This window comes from Dromaius novaehollandiae, chromosome 27 (genome assembly GCF_036370855.1).
Source record: "Dromaius novaehollandiae isolate bDroNov1 chromosome 27, bDroNov1.hap1, whole genome shotgun sequence".
NCBI lineage: Eukaryota > Metazoa > Chordata > Aves > Casuariiformes > Dromaiidae > Dromaius > Dromaius novaehollandiae.
Genome location: NC_088124.1, coordinates 840926 through 860659, shown reverse-complemented (window position 1 = coordinate 860659; position 19734 = coordinate 840926). Strand labels below are relative to the sequence as shown.

The window sequence follows — 19734 nt, the reverse complement described above, 5'->3', positions numbered from 1 at the left end:
CCGAGGGGTTATGGCAGGCAGAGAGGGGGTGACACATGCAGGGAGATGGATCCTAGAGGGAAGGCAGGGTGGCACGAGGACCTCACTTGGCTCAGAGGGTGGGAAGCATGGAGCTGTGGCTCACCACGCAGTGGACAAGGAAATGGGATGCGCGCAGCCCGGATGGCAGGGTACGGCCAGGTGCCTCCACGGCAGCAGGGATGGTGAGCTGGAGGATGCATCCCGGCATGCCGCAGCACAGAGCCGCAGTGTGTCTGGCAGTAGCACTGTGCCGTGCAGAGCATGTGAAACACCCTCTTGCCACCAGGGCCCTGCTCACACCCGTCCCTCTGTGCCTCGTTTGCAGGTGGTGGCCACGGCGGGGTGTAGGCCCCACCCTCACCAGCCTGGGGGGGTCCTTGCACAGAGGGCACCCTGGGAGGGCCCCGCCAGCCCTGGCAGAGGTGTTCACGGGGGCACCACAAGACTTTGGGGCAGGCTGGGCCGGGTCCGCAGGCCCCAAGGCACGCTGGCAAGGAGCGGGGCCAGGGCTGCGGGCGGCCCAGCGGAGCGGAGCTGCAGCCGATGTGGCCGGTATGTGTGTGGGCGGCAGGCAGGGTGGGGGAGAAGGAGGGAGAGGAAGCGGCAGAGGCAGCAGCTCCTTTGATAAGCAGCTTCCTGAACACTTTCAAACCGTGGTGTTAGACCGACGCACGCGGCGCCTGCAGGCCTGCGGAGCCCATGCCTTGGGGCGTAAGGTAGGCAGCCCCTGAGCCCGTAGGCGGAGGTCCTGGGGGCCCCACGCTGCCCTTTGGAGATGGAAGCCCTGCTACCCGTACCAGGCCCTGGGCACCTTACACGGTGTGGACATGTGCTTACTCACGGAGCAGTGCAGGTGCCCTGGGACAGGGCCGGGATGACGGGCTTGGGACTGGGTGTGGGTGACCCCCTTCTGGGGCTGGAGGCTGTTGCTGCCTCTGGCTAGGGTCTTCCCCTTGGTGCCTTGGCTCCGAGGGAGCAGCTGTTTTTGTCCTGGCTGGCCCAGGAATACCCCGGCAGCACGGCCTCTGCAGGGTGGCCTGATGGGGCATGGTGGTGGTGCCAGTGGCTTTGGTGCCCTGCAAACGGGCTGCTCCCTGGGACAGAAATGCCCCCAGACAGCAGGGGGTCATGGGGAATGACTTCTGCTTAGGAGAAAGGACTGCAAACAGATTCCCTTTCCGCCCAGCCACAGGTGCCCAGGGATCTGCGCTAGGCTCTGTGCTCCTCCCTGGATGTGGCCATGCGTAAAGCATACACTGAATTTGTCTGTACCCAGGCTGGGGCCCACATGGGGCTGGGCTGGGGGTGGTCCTCTGAAAGACATCCCGGAGATGCCGTGGGTATCTGGCACCCCAATCTGCCAAGCTTCCCGCATCCCATCGAGTCCATCTCCTTACTGCGGTCCCTGAGCATGGAGGGTGCTGGGGGCAAGAAGCCTCAAGGTTGCTGAGGTGCTGCCTGTGCTATGGGGAGCTGTGCCCACCACTCCCCAGAGGTGAACTAGCATTACCCACAGGTGACAAGGTCTTCCGGGGAATGGCACCAGTGAAGAGCTGGGAGTGAGGCCCCTGTCACCCTTGCCAGGGGCTGATGTCCCAGGGCCGATGGTGGTATAGCCCTGGCACCCTTCTCCAGCCAAGCTACCCTATAGCCTCTTGCTCAACCAACCACCCATTTAAAGCTGTTTCCTCTTGTCGGTTACTGAGACCTAGGGGATGGAGAAGGTTGCTACAAGGCTGATCCCCTTCCTCACCACTGCTGTGTGGCTGTTCAGGGTACCAGCCTGACCCTGCTGCCTGCATCCCCATGTCTCCTGAAAGTGGGAGCTGGCCAGGCTCCCTGTGATGCACTCAGCTGCCTGTCTCCAGGGGCATCCTGGGCTTGGGTGCCTGGTGCCCTCCTAGCCCAGCCTGCAGCCAGGAAGCTTACAGCTCATCCATGGCTCACCTGCTGAGTGCTGGCTGGCTGGGATGGCCCTGGGCTGTGTGGCCTGGAGGACAGTGCGGTTCAGGCAGACCCCAGCTGTCCCTCCTCCCCATCATGTCCCCAAGCCAAAGCAGGCATCCCAGGGAAGGGCTGGAGGCATGTGGCAGTGTGTGCTTCCTGGGGAGGTTGGGAGCAACTTCAGCTCCCCAAAAACAAGACCGTGCTCTGACAGCACAGGGAATGTGCTTCCTCCACTCAGTGCAAGCAGACTTCAACTCCTTGCCATGCCCAAGGTCAACAGCATGTGCCCACATGGCCTGTGGTGCTGTGGGGGGTTTCCAGAGAGTGAACATGCCAGGAGCTGTCCTCTGACACCTGTCTGGCCCCATGGATGCTGGGATGGAGGGCCCTGGTGCCAGGGCAGCTGAGAACCAAAACCTTGTCCCTTGCTTAGGGAAAGTCTCATTGTGGGCCCTCAGTAAGGGAATTCACCTATCCTTATGGTGTCTCTCAGTTCTGTCTTGTATTTTCCAGCTGCTTTTCTTTAAATGGCTCCTTGATTCCGTGGGTGTTGAGTGCCACCCATTTCCACTCTCCGTGCTTCAGGACAAGGTCTTTGTGGCTGGCACAGCATGGTACAGGCCTGCTTGGTGTGCTCCAGAGTTCATAACAGCAGCCTGACAGCCTGGGCAGCCAGGGCAGACATGGACAAGACGGACAAGCCCAGTCCCTCTGCGAAGAAGCACGTGCGTCTTCAGGAGAGGTGAGCATGACCGGGTTGAATGGTGCCTGCATCCTGCATCCGACGGGTGGCCCTGGCACTGCCTGTCCTCTGAGGTGTGAGACAGGCAGCCCGGCCCTCAGCAGGTCCTGCTGCACTCCCTGCTCCTCCAGAGCAGGGGCTCAGGCAAGGGGAAGTATGTTTTATACCTGCCACCTCAGCTCTGGTCCGGGGTTTGGACTTCCCCAAGCTTCCTTCCCCTGGTCCAGCCCTGCCAGCCCACTGCCTGCTGATCTGTGCAGCTGCCAGATCCAGATGTGGAGGCAGCCATGACCACCCCCTGACCAAGCCTTGGTCAAATCTGGACAGCATCTTTTGATCTCTTTCCAGGAAAATGACCAAAAGAGCAGTTGTTTCCATTGGGTGTCCTTGTATACCAACCCCACTGTCTTTTGGGTTCTCTGCCTGTCTCCTTTCTTCATCCTGTGTTATTCTCTGTCTGGTTTTGCTTGGCACGGGGCAGTTTTTAACTGAAGCCATGGAAGGATGAGCTGTCTGCCTGTCCGGGAGTGGCAGAACCTGGGCCCTGCAGCCATGTGGGGAGCCAAGCAGGGGTTCAAGGTATCCCTTTGCTTTGCAGGAGGGGATCCAATGTGTCGCTGATGCTGGACATGAGCTCGCTGGGGAGCGTGGAGCCCATCCAGCCTGTCTGCACACCGCGGGACATCACGCTGAAGTTCCTGAGGACATCCAGCCACATGCTGAGGAAAGAGGAGCTCCAGCAACGCGCGCAGAGCCTAGCGGAGCTCCAGGAGGAGTTTTCGGTGAGACATTTGCCTCCGCTCTCGCTCCTTGCATGCGGGCTGGTGGGTGATGGCACTGCTATGGGAGCTCTTGCAGTGGGGACCACAGCCCAGTGGGGACTGGCAGTGGCTGGACGTCTTACCCTGCAGGTGACAGAGGCTCTGAGTCAACTGTGCCCTACAGTTCCTGTGACCAGGGAGGGCTGTGGGGACAAAGGGGGGTGCAGGTGCCCCAGGTGTCCCCTGGCTGTCCATTCCTTGGTGCACGCAGGTTCCTGGATAGCCTGGCCTGCCCTCCTGTGGCCAAGGTGCTCTCCCAAGTCAGCATCTCTGGAAGGCGTCCTGCCACATGTGGGGTAAGGACAGGGGTCATCCCAGGAGATGACCTCTCTGGTGATGCTAGTAGATCCCTGGGTCAGTGTCTTACTGTCTGAACGTTGGTATGTGGGACTGGCTCTGCTGTGTCAAGGAGACACAAGCAATGGCAATGCATCTTTCCTCATAGTTGTTCTCCCCCCTGCAGAAAATCCCACCCAATTTTGTCAATCCAGAGGAGCTGGAGATCCCTGGACGTGCCTCCAAGGACAGATACAAAACCATCCTCCCCAGTAGGTGACACCACCTCCTCCTGTCTCATGTGTGCACACTCACCCATGTGCCACATGTGAGGAGGTGTGTGTGCATGTGTGTGCATGCGTGTGCATGTGTGTATTTATGAGAGAGAGGTGTGAGTCAGAGGAGCCCTGGCACCGGAGCAGGTGCTCCTGAGTGCCCCTTGGTGCCCCTGTTTGTGTCTGTTACTGCTCCCTATGTTGCAGGGGTTGGATGACATGGTGCAGGGGCTGTATGTTGTGTTACAGGAAGGTGTGTGGGGAGCTGCTCCTCAGGGCCTTCTGGAGGTGTAGCACTGGGCTGTGCAGCATATGACATCCCAGCCTGGGTGACTCCCTGCTGCTGTGGAGCACTGTGTGTCTCAAGGGCACATCACTGGGGGAGCAGAAAGCTGAGGACATTGTAGGAGGACTTCTCAGGCACGGTGGGAAGGCTCTGGGGGATTATTGCCTGGCAAGTGAGTTACCCCACATGCTCATTGCAGTGTGGGCAGGTTAGGGCAGGGCTGGCTCTATGCCACCATGGGAGCCAGGGTGAAATGGGGCAAGAAGGGGAGCTAAGAGAGTGTCCTAAGGAGAGTTCAGGTAGGTCCAAGCATGGCATGCAGCAGGGAGGACTCAGCCTCCAGACTCTGGAGCCGAGTCAGAGAAGCTGGGTAGGGACATGGCTCAGGAAGACAGTCTCAGGGTTAATTCTTGCCATGTCTTTTAGATCCTGAGAGCCGGGTCTGTCTCAGGAGGGCAAGGAACCAGGAGGAAGACAACTACATAAATGCCAACTACATCACGGTGAGTGTTCTGGCTGTTTGGAGGTCTGGGGGCTCCACATGTCCCACAGCCCATGTCTTACAAGGCATCATGTTGCAAGCCCCTTGCTGCTGCAGGTGCCACATTGGGACATGCATGCTGGGGCACTGCCTGTCATGCAGCATCCCGCACTTGCCCCAGGGTGAGCCTAGGATGAGAGCTAAGGAAGCCAGGGCACAATACTTTGCGCTCAATCTTTCCAGCATGTAAGGTCTGAGGACCACCTGGGTAAAGGGCCCAGCATAGGTCCAGGCTGTGGGACAGGATTCACAGGGTTGGAAACACCCTTTGCACAGTAGGCACTGGAGTGGCTGGTCCCACCTGCCCTCTGGTAGCCTGCGAGGCACTGATGCCTTCATAGTGGCCCCTCTGCCTGTGCCACCAGGACCCCTGAGATATCCAGAGTCAGACACATACAACTCTTGCGGGATACCTCACAGTTTCAAACTGAGTCTGAACTTACTGCTCTTATCTGAGCCACAGAGACACAGCTCCATCTGTGCAGGGCAGACACTTCACTCCCCTTCCTGGGAGAACCACATGGGGTGGACTGCTCTTGGCTCACACTCCCTTGGTGAGCGGAGAGTACATATGGGCTTCTTTGCAGTGACTTCTCCACCTCTTATCTCCATGTACAAGTCCGCTGGTAAGGCTGCTATCATGGGCTCTGCTATTGGCAGTTCATATCTGCAGGAGGCACATTGTGTCAACAGACCATCACACCCCAGTACTGCTAAATCCTTATGCATCCAGGCATTTCCTCTCTGCTCAGTGGGTTTGTTGCAATTTCCCCGAAACAAACCTGACAAAGAGGGGTTATGGCTCATCTTTAACACCAGATGGGGTCTCTTTCCAGAGACTCAGAAATCTGCAGGCAGCCTGATTTATGATGAGTGTCTTCCCATGCAAACGACCCCTTTCAGGCGTCAGTCTTGTGTGTTCTTCTGGAGCAGGAATCACCCCAAAGCAGACTGCTTTGTGTCAGCCAGGCAGCAACTTTGCCTGTTTGGTCAGCTTCTTTCTAAGCATTTCATCTCATTTCATTATCAGTCTCCTTGTAACAGGCCTGGAGCACTGGGAAACAGAGGTGGGCCTGCAGCTGCCCCAGGCCTATGGGCAGAAAGGAGAGCTTGCGAATGCAGAACTCAGGAAACTAGGCCACAAAAGAGCCCTTTGGCATGACAGATGTACCCCAGGTGTTTTGAGAACTGACATCGGAGCTGGAAGCCATTTAGTAGCATTTCTTTTCACATGATGCTGATGGATGTGATCCATCAGCAAAGAGCTGTGTGAGTTGCCAGCAGTCCTGAGGGTCAAAGGAGCACTTTGGGCACAGGAGCATGATGCTCAAGAGCCGGATCTGAGGATCTGAGGATTGCTGGCCCCCAATAAAGGTTTGAACATGGCCAGCAGAAGACAGGGTCTTTAGTGTAGCCTTACCTGGAGCAGTCTGGCAGTGTGCAGCCCAGCTGCAGTACTGTGTGACTGACAGCTTCACAGCGGGTGACACCACTACCCCTGCAAAAGTGCGTCAGGGTGTGCGTGAGCACGTGGCTCCCTCTCTGTCTCACATGCATGATAACAAAAATGCACAAACACTGCTCATCTCTCTCTCTCACACACATGCACATATATATGCACACACCTGAGCACATGTGTGCCCACAGATCCATGTTTGGATCTGATATTTCATGATCTCCCTTCCACTTACTCTCTGAATAAGCCTCCTGGCCTTACAGCAAGTGTCCTTCTGAATGGAAAATCATGTTTCCAAAAAGAAAAGCAAAGCTGAGGAATGAGAAAAGGGCTATACAAACCGTCCCTGCCCCTTGGCTGGGCCAGTGCAACTGCTTGTGGGACCAGTCTGTAAATAGGATTGCTGGGAAGATCTATGCTGAAATCACAGAGTTTTTCAGATGCGTCTTTAACACAGATCCCTCTTGGTAAAGCCATAAAGCTCAGCCTGCAATACCATGTGCACTGCTTTTCAAAAGACTATGGGCACTGTGGGTGGCCCCTCATCATGCCCCAGACTCGTCACTGCACTGCTAAATTGCAATTGGCCATGCACAGAACTGGGAGCTGGCCCTGGAGGAAGGTATTCCCACACCTCCATGCCTCTGCCTGTGCCCATGCTTGGTGCCACTAAGCACTCTCCCCTCTGCTGTGCCAGCAGGGCAGGCCATGAAGCTGCTGTGAGAAGCAGTTTGTACCTGAGCAGGACTCAAAATACCAAAACACTTCCAAGTCTTTTTTTTTTTTTTTTTTGGGGGCAATTTTATATTGGGGTAAAAAGTGACTGGGCATTGGATGCAGTGGATGCTTGGTGTTGTGAAACAGCCTGGGACAGAGTCAGGGCAGGAGCCTTCGTATCTAGCCTGTGCCAAGCACTGCTTTCAGGCATCATCAGACCCAGCCTTCTTAATGGTGGGCATTGCCATGTCCCCTCATGAGGCTGGGATGAAGGCAGGGCTGATGGGACCGAGCTAGGATTATCCTAGGTCCCAGTCAGAACAGGGCTCAATGTCTTCTGCTTGTCTTTGAGGAAATGCTGCTATTAGGAAATGCCTCTTCTTGTAAGAGCTCTGCCTCCCCAAGGCATCTATCAAGCTGGGTACTGTCACACCAATAACCTGGGGATGCTTGCAAGGGGTCTGAGTATACATCTTGTCATGGGATTGCTCTCACAGCCTGACCAGGAGGACAGAGATGCCTGGTAATTCCTAATAATGTCTATAAAGGCATTTCAAGGAATAAGGAAGGATAGGTTTAGTAGGGAAAGACCCAGTATGGCTCAGCCTCTCACCTGTAGAGGAAGAAGAGCACATTGAGGGCTGAGGCACCTCAGAGGCAGGCTCCTCTTGCACGTCAGGCTCTCATCCTTAGCATCGCTGACAGGACCCATGTGCTTGGCAGGGCTATGCGGGGTGCACCCGGGAGTACATTGCCACGCAGGGGCCCATGCTGAACACTGTGACTGATTTCTGGGAGATGGTGTGGCAGGAGGAGGCACCTCTCATCGTCATGATAACCAAGCTCCAGGAACGCAAAGAGGTACCATTGTCCCTTCCCTAGAATGAACGCAGCACCCCAGCTTGGAGTGAAGGATAGCGTGGGAGAATAACAGCGTGACAGGGTTATGTGAGAGCAAACGTGGCTGCTGAGCAAGTAGTCTGAGCACCTGCTTGCTTTCTCTGCTCTGCCCTCAGAGGTTGTCTCCTGATGCAGGAGATGAGACCCACAGCTGCAGTCCTGCACCACCCAGCAAAGCCTCTGCTTGTCACGTGGCCTTTTCCCACTCTGGGCATGCTTTGCTAGCCAGATAATAGGATAAGGAGATTTAGGGCATCCTCTGGGAGAGGGAGCAGAGCCAGCAGTGAGCAGTGTCCCTCTGGCACTGAGCAGCTCTCCTCCAGGGCTGGGAGCTCTCAGATGATGGATCCAGGCTGGGATGGGAGCAGGCGGTGCTGTGCCCCTGTGTGGTGGCCTGACCATACAGCTCTTTGCTGCAGTTCCCCTGCAAGGTGTTGGCTGGGATCCCCAGCTCCTCGTCCCTTTTCCTGGAGCACCAGCTTACAGGGATCTTTCCCCTTTCCTTCCTGTCCCTTTCCTCTCTCCCTGGCTGGCACAGTGTCCCTTGTAGTGTGCCCTCAACCAGGCAGGCTGGATCCTCCTGGATCCCACCAGTGGACATGGATGGGAGCAGGCACAGCTCCTATAGGGCCAGGGAGAGCCACTGTAGCTCTGGGGCCTGAAACCAATATGGGAGGGCAGGGAGAGGGTGCAGAGGGATCAGATGGTTAGGAGAGGGGATCTATCTCTTCCTTGTGCTCCCTTCTGTGTCAGTCTGCATCCACCTTCCCTGCCTCCCCTGTCCCTGAACCCAAAGTGATGCTTCTTCCTGAGAGCTACAAGTAAGTGTAGATCCGACACCCAGTGGGTGCCTGGGCATTGCCACAGTCACAAACCTTGCTTTCTACCTTCAGAAATGTGTCCACTACTGGCCTGAGAAGGAGGGTACCTATGGCCCCTTCACCATCCGTGTGCAGGGGGTAAGCGAGTGTGTGGAGTACGTGGTCCGGGACCTCGCCATCCAGGTGGGTTCAAGCCCCTTGATGGGGGCAAGATGGGATGTCCAGCAGGGCCTAGCAGTGCTCAGGACACCAATGGGCTCTGTGGCAGGATGGCAGTGCTGTGTGTAAGGATTGTGCAAGGTCTGTGTCTTGGAGAACTGGGTCTTGTGCTCCCTGCCAGAGGAGGGGTCTGCAGAGCTCCTGTCTGCCTGGCAGAGGTGGAAGGAGAGCAGGAGCCAGGAAGGTCCCAGCCTCGAGTGAAAGAGGAGAGAGGGTCAGACTGGCGAGAGCTTCTAGACTAGTCTGTTGCTGCTTGCACTGTGCCAACAGGCTGTGGCCCATCAGCTCTCTTAGTCACCGTGGGCTGACACTAGCCAATACAGTCTTGCTGACTCTGCCTGGACTGTGGAGAGTATGTTGGGACATGCTGCATCTGGTCCTGACTTTCTGAGCAGAGACGTGGTCAGGGCACACTGCAGCTCCCACATGGGGTCCAAGGAGGGTGGCTGGGGCATGGCTGGGTCTCATCCCAGTAGGGTGCTTGGAAATGACCCAGGAGTGTCCCTGGCCCTTGGCTCTCTCTTGGGTCTCTGGCAGGAATGAGAAAAGCAGATAAGATGGGTGCAAGCTGCACGGCCCCTGATTGAGCTGGACTCCACACCTTTGCTGGCCCACATCCTGTGGGCCTGTGTATCTGTGCTCCCACATCCTGATTTCTCTCTCTCCTGTGCTGGGGAAGCTCGAAGGTGAATGCCGCCAGGTCAAACACATCCTCTTCCCTTCCTGGCCGGACCAGCAGACACCTGAGTCAGCCAAGCCCCTGCTGCACTTGGTGTCCAAAGTGGAGGAGATTCTGCAGGCTGCAGCCAACCCAGGGCCCATCATCGTGCACTGCAGGTAAAAGCCTTCCCCTTGCCTGAGCGCCTGCATGTCCTTAAACTTGGGGTTAGCCTGAAAATGCCAATTGGGAAAATTTCATGTGCACTTACTTGTGAGCTGTTCCCACTGTGATGCAGAAATCCCAGGGCACAACACCCCAGTTTCAGACATATTGGAGTCAGTAACTCCTGTCCTGGCGTAGGGAGAGCCATATTAGCATGGTGCAGAGCTACCACTTCCCCATAAGGAAATCTGGTATCCACCTGGCTCTGTGAACACCTCCTGTCAGGAGTGCTGCTCTGAAGTCTCCAGGGCTATGCAAGGTCCTGGACTGAACCAACAGATCCATGGCAGATCCATGGCTCAGGCTACTGCTTCCCCTGCAGTGTGCACAGTTTGTGGCTCAGCTGTGAAGCTGTTTTGCAAGGGATCCCTCCTGGAGGGAGTGACCTCTGTGTACCTTCCAAACCATCTTGCTGGTTCACATCACTGCTAAATGATTTTGGGGCCAGCAGAGCACAGCATCCAGTCATTCCTGTGCGACAGTCCTCTTGCTGTGTCACAAAGGCAGACAGCATGATGCTGCAGGCTTTCCCACCTCAAGAGAAGCTGTTTTGTCCCTGGGATTAGACCATGGCTAGGAGAGGAGATGAAGAGGCTGCTGTGACCTCTGCACTGTGCAGGGATGGAGGGCACAGACTAGCCATGTGCTTCCAGAGCCACCTCAGCTGGGCTGTGCAACACAGCATGACCCCCTTGCTATGGCAAAATGAGGCCAGCCAAAGTTTTTTGGTGCCTGGCTAAGAAAGACGGTCTGACAGCTTGGTGCAGGACCCCACCATCCCTCTAGGAAGAAATTATGGCAGCTCACCGGTTGGCCAGCTTGGACCAGGGTCTGGTCAGTGGATTTTGTTGCTGTATTCAGGATACCTGTGTCTGACCTGGCTCTTGCTGTCCCGCAGTGCAGGAATCGGCCGGACGGGCTGCTTTATTGCTACCAGGATTGGCTGCCAGCAGCTGAAGGATACGGGAGAGGTGGATATCCTGGGAATCGTGTGCCGTCTCCGTATAGATAGGTGGGTGCTCAAGGCAATGGCAGGCCTGCTCCTTGGATGTCCGTCCTGGGTGCAAAGCATGGCAGGAGAGATGTGGGAAGGGTGTGGGGACTGGCATGACAGGGACGTAGGGAGGCAATTTTTGACAAAAAATTTGGAAGGGCCGCTGAAAGATGCAAATATGGAGACAGCAAATGATTCCCCTGGGCTGGGCCAGTTTTGCTGTGAGGATTATTGTAGCCCTGGGGATCTGAGGAAATGAGGGAGAGTGCCCATCAACCTGCCAGCTTGTCTGCTTCTTCCATCTCAGCTACTAAACCTCACAGCCTCCTATCTCCTTGCAGACACTGCTGCCCTCCAAACTCAGAGATGCTCAGTTTTGCCATTTTTCAAAGCAAAGTGCCAGTAAAATTAGAGCTGAATCTGTTGCTAATCTGTGTTTTGAACAACCCAGAAATGCTTCTGAATCCAAATACTCTTTGCGGAGCTCTGGGGCCTGTTTCAGATGAATTCAGACATGGCAGGTGAAGCAGGAATATTTGTGCACACATGATCCAGGCAGGGAGCAGGCAACGGGGTTAGACGGGGTTTCTGTGCTTTGATGAGGTGTCAGAAGGGACTTGCTTTTCCCTTTGCAGAGGTGGGATGATCCAGACGAGTGAGCAGTACCAGTTCCTCCATCACACACTAGCTCTGTTCGCTTCCCAGCTGCCGGAGGCGGAAGGCCAGTAACACAGAGCTCCCCCGGGCTGACAGCTCCCCTGCCTCATGCCGACATCTCCTGCACTAGCGTTGGAGAGACCTCCGCCAAAATAGCTCCTGCTCCCGCCGGGCCACGTGACAGCAGCATGGCACAAATGCCCCTGGACGAACACAGCCGAGCAAACCCATCCAGCTTGTTGCCTCACAGCCCTGCGAAAGGGCAGTGCAGTCCCTCAGCCTGGCTGGACCTCCCTGCCCTGGCACGGACTGGCTTGTAGTAGGTCCAGGTGAGGGATCCAGTCAGTGGTAAAGGTGCCTATTGCTGCGAGCAGGAGGCAGATTTCACCGACTGAAAGAAGCTCTCGCTTTCAAAACATGCAATATCTTATCCTCAGCTAGAAGAGAAAGCTATGTGGAGGAATTGAAGCTGGGTAAGAGCTGGGAGCATCGTTTGCCCTTTAGCCACACAAAAATGTCTATCCCATTAGACCTGGAGCTGGTTCAGTTATGCTTCAAATAAACAGAGCCTCTCTTTTGTTTTTGTATCGTTTGTGGGGAGAGGCTGATGATGTGTTCAGGGCTGGGCTTGTTCTGCATACACTCCGTGAGGCTCTTTTTGCTAAAGATGTGCTGCAACAATTTAATACCAAAGGTGCATTGTCGGTTGCCTTCATTATGTGGCTTTCTTTTGTCTCCATCTCTGGCCAACACCTTCTCAACAGCCTTAAAGCAGAGGATATTCCTAAATCCGTATGAAATTTTGCAAGCAACATGTTTCCAATTGCAACCTAGTCTTCTGTTGCAAGAGGGTGGGGTTTTACATTCTTGAGTTTTTGCTGAAATCACAACAAAACAATACTAGCTTGGTTATCTCCCATCTCTCCCCCTCCCCCCCCCCCCCCCCCATGCTTTCAGGGCAGAAGGAAGAGGAAAGAGACAGGATTTTAGCACAAACCATTTTAATGTGGAGATATTCCATAAAATATTTTAAAGCTATTCAAAACAAGCCTTTGGCTGATGTGTGTGCACACTGTTGGGCGGAGAGGACTGCTAAGGAATTGGGGGCTGCCTAGCGTGTGCCTGCCAGTGCCCATGAGCCCTGATGTAGCCCGTTTGGTGGATGAGAAAAAGGAAAAAGGGGTCAGTCCTTGTGCTGAGAGAGACTGAGTTTGTTTCCAACCCTGGGGTGTCCCCAGATTAGGGCCATTTGCATGGACACCCTTCCGCCACTCTGCAAGTCACCCAAAATGCAGCAGAGCAGCTGCCTGGCAGTTTTGTCCTCATGCCCAGTTTTTAGCCTCTATGGCTCTTTCTGAAGAAGAAATGCATGAATAAAAAGAGAATTTTCACCCTTACCTCTGCAGTACTCCTGACTTCTCAGGCAAGTCCTCAGGCCCCTCTGTGTCTGCCCTGACCTCCTGTTCTCTCTCTGCCTCTCCTTGAAGCTCTTACACTTACTCTGTATAAAAGCAGTGAATATATCCTTGCCCAGGAATGGGCAGTGAGCAGAAGTCAGATACTTCTGACTAATCTCACTGGGTGTAAATAGCAAACTCAGTGGCATTTCAGGGATGTCTCAGGGAACATTTGGGGTGTTAAAATAGCCAGCATTACAGAAATTATCATGTGTTGCTGAACCCTGTCAGTCTTTATTAGTTGTTCTCATGTGCTTGCAGACTCTCCTGGCAGACTATTTGCCAGGGCATTTGCTATAGGATTATAAAGCCATGTGGCATCTGCCCACTGAGAGGAGCAAATTCGTTCTGCAAAATGTCTTAGAGAGCAAGTAGAAGAGCAACAGGCAGTGAAAGACCCCTCTGCTAATGCAGCCCCCCATGTATGTGAGCCCCATGCTGTTGGAAGGCACTCCTGAAAATGTCATGTGTGACCATTAAGCTGCAAAGGGTAACCAGAGCTTGGGCTATTCCCTGTCCGTGCTTTTCTGTCTGTCTTTGCACATGGAACAACTGTGGCTGTGAGGAACATTGCAAAGGGGGTAACCATTGCTCCCCTGTTTCCCATCTCTGAGGCCCTGGGAACAAACCCACTCCTGGCCTTGCAGCAAGGAAACTCCTCAGGTCTGAAATAACATTCCCCATCCAAGGCAGTCTGGAATGGGCAGATTATCCTGGTGGAGCAATTGCCTCCATGCTCCAAGCTGCCAGGTCAACCCTTCCCTCATGCCGCAGCTTCTTGTGCCTGGGTGCTGCCAGGGAAGACCTCGTCTGCCGTGGGGCTCCAACCTGCTGAGGTTGCAGAGCCTCTGTGAGCTCCCTAGAGCCCCTTGAAGCGTCAAAGCATGGCTCAATGCTTCTTAATATTAATTTAGGAAACCCTTTTATGTCATGCTGTTGCCTTTGATAGTGTCTCTGAAGCTGCCGATGGAAGTTTTGAGCTTATCTGAAACAGGCTTTACTCAGTAAATGTGGCCCCCTAGTCTTTCCTCCCCTTATTGCTGTCAAACAGCAGGACTTGAACACTCTGCAGACCACACCAAGGCAGGATCTTTCCCTGCTTTTTCCAGACTGCACCACTTTTCTCATGCTTTGATATTAATATCAAAAGGAGAGCATCGTTAGGGCAGTCTTGCAGTGGGAGCTGCATTGCAGGGTCTCCCAAGACATGCAGGATGCTCTCTGGGACTAGCAGCTGGGCAGGGGGTCTTGTCACCCCGCTCTCAGATTTCCTGTCAGGTGCTGGGAGTTTTGCCAGTTCAGCTTTCTGATGCCGATTATAATCAGTTAAGCAATTTTCTTGTCTTTCAGTCTGATGATGCCTGAATTTCTACCAGCTTTATCTGTTCAAGACACTTATCAGGCCATTACCGCCGCAGTATCTGAGTATGTCATCTTCAGATTCCCTGTATGTATTCTCCTAGCACACCATGCTGGCCCATTTCCTCTGTTATTGCAAAAAAAGGAAATCCCAGGGTTCATATGTGGTGTCAGCAGTGAAGCAGGGTGTTTGAGCAGGTCTGTCTGCGTCAGGCTAATATGTATGTCCTGGGAAACTGTGCTTCACCCTGTTCATAAAGCCAGTGGGGTGCCCAGCTTGGGAATTTTTAGCAGAAAAACAGCATGCAAAGGAAAGGAAACTCTCCAAAAATCTCACATCAAAAGGAGGTAAATCTCTCCTCCCTGACGAGATCAATGGCCAGAGGTTTCATAGGGGCCAAGATTGCTCCCATTCTTCATTCTTCTCCCATTAAGGATTGACACAGACCCAGCTGCCTTTTTCCTTTGCAAGGTGTTTCTGTGCTTTCCTGGAGGTACAGCCCAGCCAACGGGGCAAGAAGCTGTGGTGCCAGGGATGACGGGTGCCCCGGGGTGCAGACTTCTATGAATAACATCTCCAACAGACTGGGTCTCTCTTAGGGTTCAGGAAAAGTCCTTTCTCTGTGTGATCGTAATTTTGGCCTGCCATTTCCCAAGCTGGTAAGCCATTTCCTGCTCTTGTGAATAGCCCATGTGACAGTTCCCTTCACAGCTGGAGGCTGCTTAGGATGGGAGAAAAAAAAACCCACAGTGGCCACGTGATGCAGAATCACTTTAGTGGCGCATGTATCTCTTGCTGGTGGCAAGGAGATTTGTGGGCTGTCACAGCCGTATTGGAGTAGTGTGTTTCAAATTTTCTGCTGCTAATGGAGAGTGCCAATGCACTGCATGCAATCTTCATCAAGCATAACATACCACAGCAGGCTGCAGCAGGTTGCCGCTTCAGCCAGCTTCTTGGAAGGGTGGGACACTGGGGTAGGATGCACCAAAATCCAGCATTCTGGGTTATTCAATAACGGCTCACCCCACAAGTGAGCAATGTGGAGTCTCCCATCAGCATCCTCGTGGACTCCAGGTAATCAATGACTAAGCCATCGCACAGAAAGAGGAAATTTTGAGGCATGCTTTGATGCTTCAAGGGCAGCCCTGGGGTGTTAGGGAGCTCATGCAGCCTGTGCAATCCCTCTGAGAGCACCAGCAGTGGTGGAAGCCCTGTGGAGAATGAGGTGTCCCCCAGCAGCAGCCTGGCTGGGCAGGATCACCCAGTACAAGGAACTGTTATGAGGCAAGGGTTGACCTGGCAGCTGGCAGCACAGGGACACTGCAGGGCATGGTAGTGATGACTATCCATGTCAGTCCTTGGTAATCCAGTAGTTGCACACGGAGATTGGGGAACATGCTCCTCTTGGGTAGAATAAGCTATGCATTACCCCACCTTAACATGGGGCACAGCCTTGACACAGTTTAGTTTATTGAAGAAACTGGTGAACAACCACACCAAAAGCTTTTGGAAAATCCAAACACACTCTTCTCTGGAGAGGGCCTGGAGCTGTGCTGGCTCTCGCTCAAGATGCGCTGTCTGGTCTCATGCTACTGGCATGGAGATGACATGGTGACCCTGCCCCTCTCCCACAGTGCGAGTGCTGCACCAGTGCAGCTGTAGGTGCCTGATCTCGCTCACATCTCCCTGCACGTGCCTGGCAGATGCTCTGGGCTCAGCTTCTCCGGAGGGAGAAAAGCTGGAGTTTGGGCTCCCATGGTTCAAACTAGCTGAAAAGAGCCAGACACCTCGAAATCCATTAGTGCTGATGTGAGCTCCTTCCCTTGCTGGGGATAAGGGAAATGGGGAATGGTGGAGGATGGGGGACAGCACATGAAAGGAGTCCTTTTTCTCAATTGCTTGTGTCTCTGCCCAGTTTTGGGATGGACTCACCCAGCTCCCATCTCTGCTGAGAGTAGTATGCTTTGTTTGAATACCTGACTGACAGAGTTTCTCTGCCAGAGACTGAAGTGAAATACGTGCTATCAGGAGGCAATCTTTTCTAACAACTTGAGTGCCACAGGCATTTTGGGTGGGAAGCCCCAAACTGGTGTAGGGACATTACCTGGGCTGGAATCTTTTAAAAAACCAGCTTCATACAGAAATTACAAACAGGAATTGGGGAGAAAAATGCATTTTTTTTGTATGTGGAGGAGCTATCTTGGGGTGATTATACAGAGCGATGATATTCCTGCTTCCCTCAGGCCTGTCTTTGAGAACACAGGAATCTTCTTTAACAGGTTGCAGCATTTCTGGAAACAATGGTTTCAGTCTCTGAAAACAAAACCAGCTTCTCAGTGACTTACAGCACATGATGGAAACTTTCCTACCCTTAATTGCCGTGGGCTCCGAGACATCCACAGTGAGGCAGATCCAAAGGCAACTCAGTTTCTTCATTTTCTCTGTGTATGCATTTGTCTCTCAGACAGCAAAGCGGCCCTGCTGATAGAAATGAATTCAGCATCCTCATCTCTCACGGGAGAGTGAGCAGCCTCCTCTGTATGCTGGCATTCGGCTCTCACCAACAATTGCCAGGAGAAAAGTCCTGCTTATTTTCCCTGGTGTAATTGAATTAAAAGTGCCCCCATCTATCATAAGCACAGGTGAGCTCTAGCGTGCTCTGCTTGTCTGCTTTGGCTGAGGTCAGCCCTGTAAGGCTATTCTTAGTAAGGAGCCATGGGCTGAAATCAAGTCTAGGGGTGGTGCCACACTGAGTTTTGCCTGGAGCTCTCGTGACCCACATAACACCCTTGACATAAATGAAGATTTCTTTCCAGTACTGATTTGCACTTAATAGCTTCACCCTTGAAATTTGGCTGCTCAGACATCACCCTTCTTTTCTGAAGCTTTTACTCAGACAACTCCTTTCCCTCTGCAATGCCCTTTGGTGGGCGAAGGATGGAAAGCGGGAAGGAGATGAAGATCTCACCCTTCAGGACCGGCTCAGTTCCAGCCTGGATGTAACCAAACCTCCTTGGCTTTGCACAGCTGGCTGTCACGGCCTGCAGCATACTGCACTGAGTGCTCAGCATCAATGCGGGAGGACAAAGCGGAGCAAAAGCACCACCAGCACAAGCAGCTGAACTGCAGGGGCAGTTTAGCATCCTCTTGCAACCCAGCAGAGCTCAGCTTGGGGAAAGTGAGGGGCTTTCCAGCCTGCAAGGCTCAACCTTATCTTTTATGAGGAACAGCTTTGTGACAGGCCATATAAATATCTCATAAAGGCATCCCTTGAGAAAGTCATGCCTCTGGACCATGTCTCATGCTGCATGTTGAAAGTTGCTCATTGGCTTCTGTAACGTTGCTCTGGGCTGTCTGTTCTGCATAGGTCCTACCTTAAGAAATCAAAGCGCTGGGTAAAAATATGAAAGCACATGCAGCTCATTACCTGGGGAAACTGAGGCCAGGTGGAGAAGTGCTGAGTTTAAGAAGTCAAACTGGCTCTGATCTCATTCCCAGACATTTTTCCAGATCAGTCTCTGCCACCTCTGTTGTCTCCAAAACACAGAACTGGTGATTGTCCTGGGAGTGAAAAGAAAATAGCAGGTGCCTGATGTCCCTGTTGCACCCACGAGGGCCCCCTCGCACCCACAGCACACCTCCAGCCGGGCTGGACTTCTGTGTTGCCCCTTTTCTGGCCCCAGTAGCATTCTCTGAGGCTTGGGAGGTTGGATCCCTGTTGGGACCTGCCGGCACTTCCCAGGCTGCCATCCTGCCCCTGGGACTGCTGGAGACACACCATCCTGTGGGAATGCCCAGGGATCCCGCACAGCTACTTTCACCAGCCCTGAGGAAGGGAGGACCCATGGCAGAGGGCGATCTCCAGCTTTGCCACCCAACCTGCCTTCACCCCCAGCCTGGACACGCTTTTTCCTGCCTTGGCCGGGTTTAACCCAGGCAGGAGGAACGTGGCCCTGGGCTGCAGCCAGGGCTGGATGGCCAGGAGAACGGCTGTGTGTGCGGGCTTGGCCCAGCTGTGCCGTGGGGCATACGGGGAGTCCCTATGGGACCCCAGGGTGCATGAGGTGCCAAGAGACCTGGGGTGCATGGGGGAGCTGGGGGCAGGGGAGGACACAGGCAAGGGTGCAGGAGTTGGGGGGGGGTCTGCCCGGTTACGTGGATGGAGGAGGCAGATGGGGGTGCAGGATATGTGCTGGCAGGGCTGTGCACAGGTCAGGTGGGGTTCAGGATATGTGAGGACTGGTGGACGGGTCCCCCCCAGGGCGAATGTGGGGTTCACCACACGAGCCGGGCAGTGCAAGGGTTGCTGGGCGCAAGGGCGTGAGGTGCCAGACGCGCTGCCTGGTGCAGGCTCCCCGATGCAAGGGGTGCAGCGTGCCACAAGCAGGCCCTGTGGGTGCAAGGGACATGTGGGTGCAAGGGATGGGGGGGCGCAGTGCACAGGCGCAGGGGGTGCAGGATGCAGGGGTGCACACAGTGCGAGGTGCAGGGAGTGCAGGGTTCAGGGTTCTCAGAGGGTGCCAGGTGCTGGGGGTGCAGGTGATGTGAAGTGCAGGACGTGCCGGGTGCCGGAAGGTGCGGGGGGTGCTCAGTGTACAGGGTGCAGGGGAGTTCAGGGGGGTGCTGGGTGCAGGAGACGCGGGGCACAGGGGGTGCAGGGTACAGAAGGTGCGAGGTGCAGTCGGTGCAGGGTGCACAGAGGGCCAGATGTAGGGTGCTGGGTGCAGAGGGCACAGGGGTGTCAAGGATGCAGGGTGCTGGAGGTCTAGGGGATGCCTGATGCAGGGTGTGCAGACAGCTGGGGGTGCAGGGCACAGCAGGGGTGATGGGCGCAGAGTGCACGGGGTGCGGAGTGCCAGAAGCAGAGTGTACCGGGGTGCTGGGTGCAGGGTATCCAGGGGGTACAGAGCGTGCAGGCTGCCGGGGGTGCAGAGGGCACTGGGTGAACCAGGCGCAGAGTATAGCGTGCCAGGAGTGCAGGGCATGCCAGGGGACCTGGGTGGAGCTTGCCGGGAGTGCGGGGCGTAGCGGGGGTGCCGGGGGTGCAGGGTGCCGGGGGTGAAGGGTGCATCAGGGGACGGGGTGTGCAGGATGCAGGGCGCAGCAGGGTACCAGGGTGCCAGGTGCAGGATGCAGGGGGCCGAGGTTCTGGGGGTGCAGAGTGCCGGGATGCCGGGGGTGCTGGAGTGCAGGGTGGAGAGTGCTGGGGTGCAGGGTGCTGGGGTGCCGGGAGCGTAGGGTGCCGGGGGTGCAGGGTGCTGGGGCTGTAGAGCGCCGGGGTGCGGGGTGAAAGGTGCCGAGGCAGCGGGAGTGCAGAGTGCCGGGGTGCAGAGTACTGGGGTGCCGGGGGTGCAGAGTGCA

At 55.0% G+C, this 19734-nt stretch overlaps 1 protein-coding gene across 5 annotated transcripts; it reads left to right on the top strand.

Annotated features, from left to right (window-relative positions):
- The first annotated feature begins 617 nt into the window (after positions 1 to 617).
- Positions 618 to 12148, top strand: PTPN7 (protein tyrosine phosphatase non-receptor type 7). Of its 5 annotated transcripts, none has more exons than XM_064498064.1 (10): positions 618 to 737; positions 2482 to 2710; positions 3309 to 3492; positions 3995 to 4079; positions 4795 to 4871; positions 7806 to 7943; positions 8876 to 8941; positions 9702 to 9859; positions 10804 to 10917; positions 11535 to 12148. In XM_064498064.1, exons 2-10 carry the CDS (start codon positions 2580 to 2582, stop codon positions 11626 to 11628), a joined length of 1047 nt encoding a protein of 348 aa, XP_064354134.1. In that variant the 5' UTR covers positions 618 to 737; positions 2482 to 2579; the 3' UTR covers positions 11629 to 12148. The 5 variants fall into 5 exon arrangements, with proteins under 5 accessions (XP_064354134.1, XP_025956989.2, XP_025956988.2 ...); XM_026101204.2 differs by having other exon boundaries at positions 8876 to 8986; positions 11605 to 12148; XM_026101203.2 differs by having other exon boundaries at positions 8876 to 8986.
- Positions 12149 to 19734: the final 7586 nt, after the last annotated feature.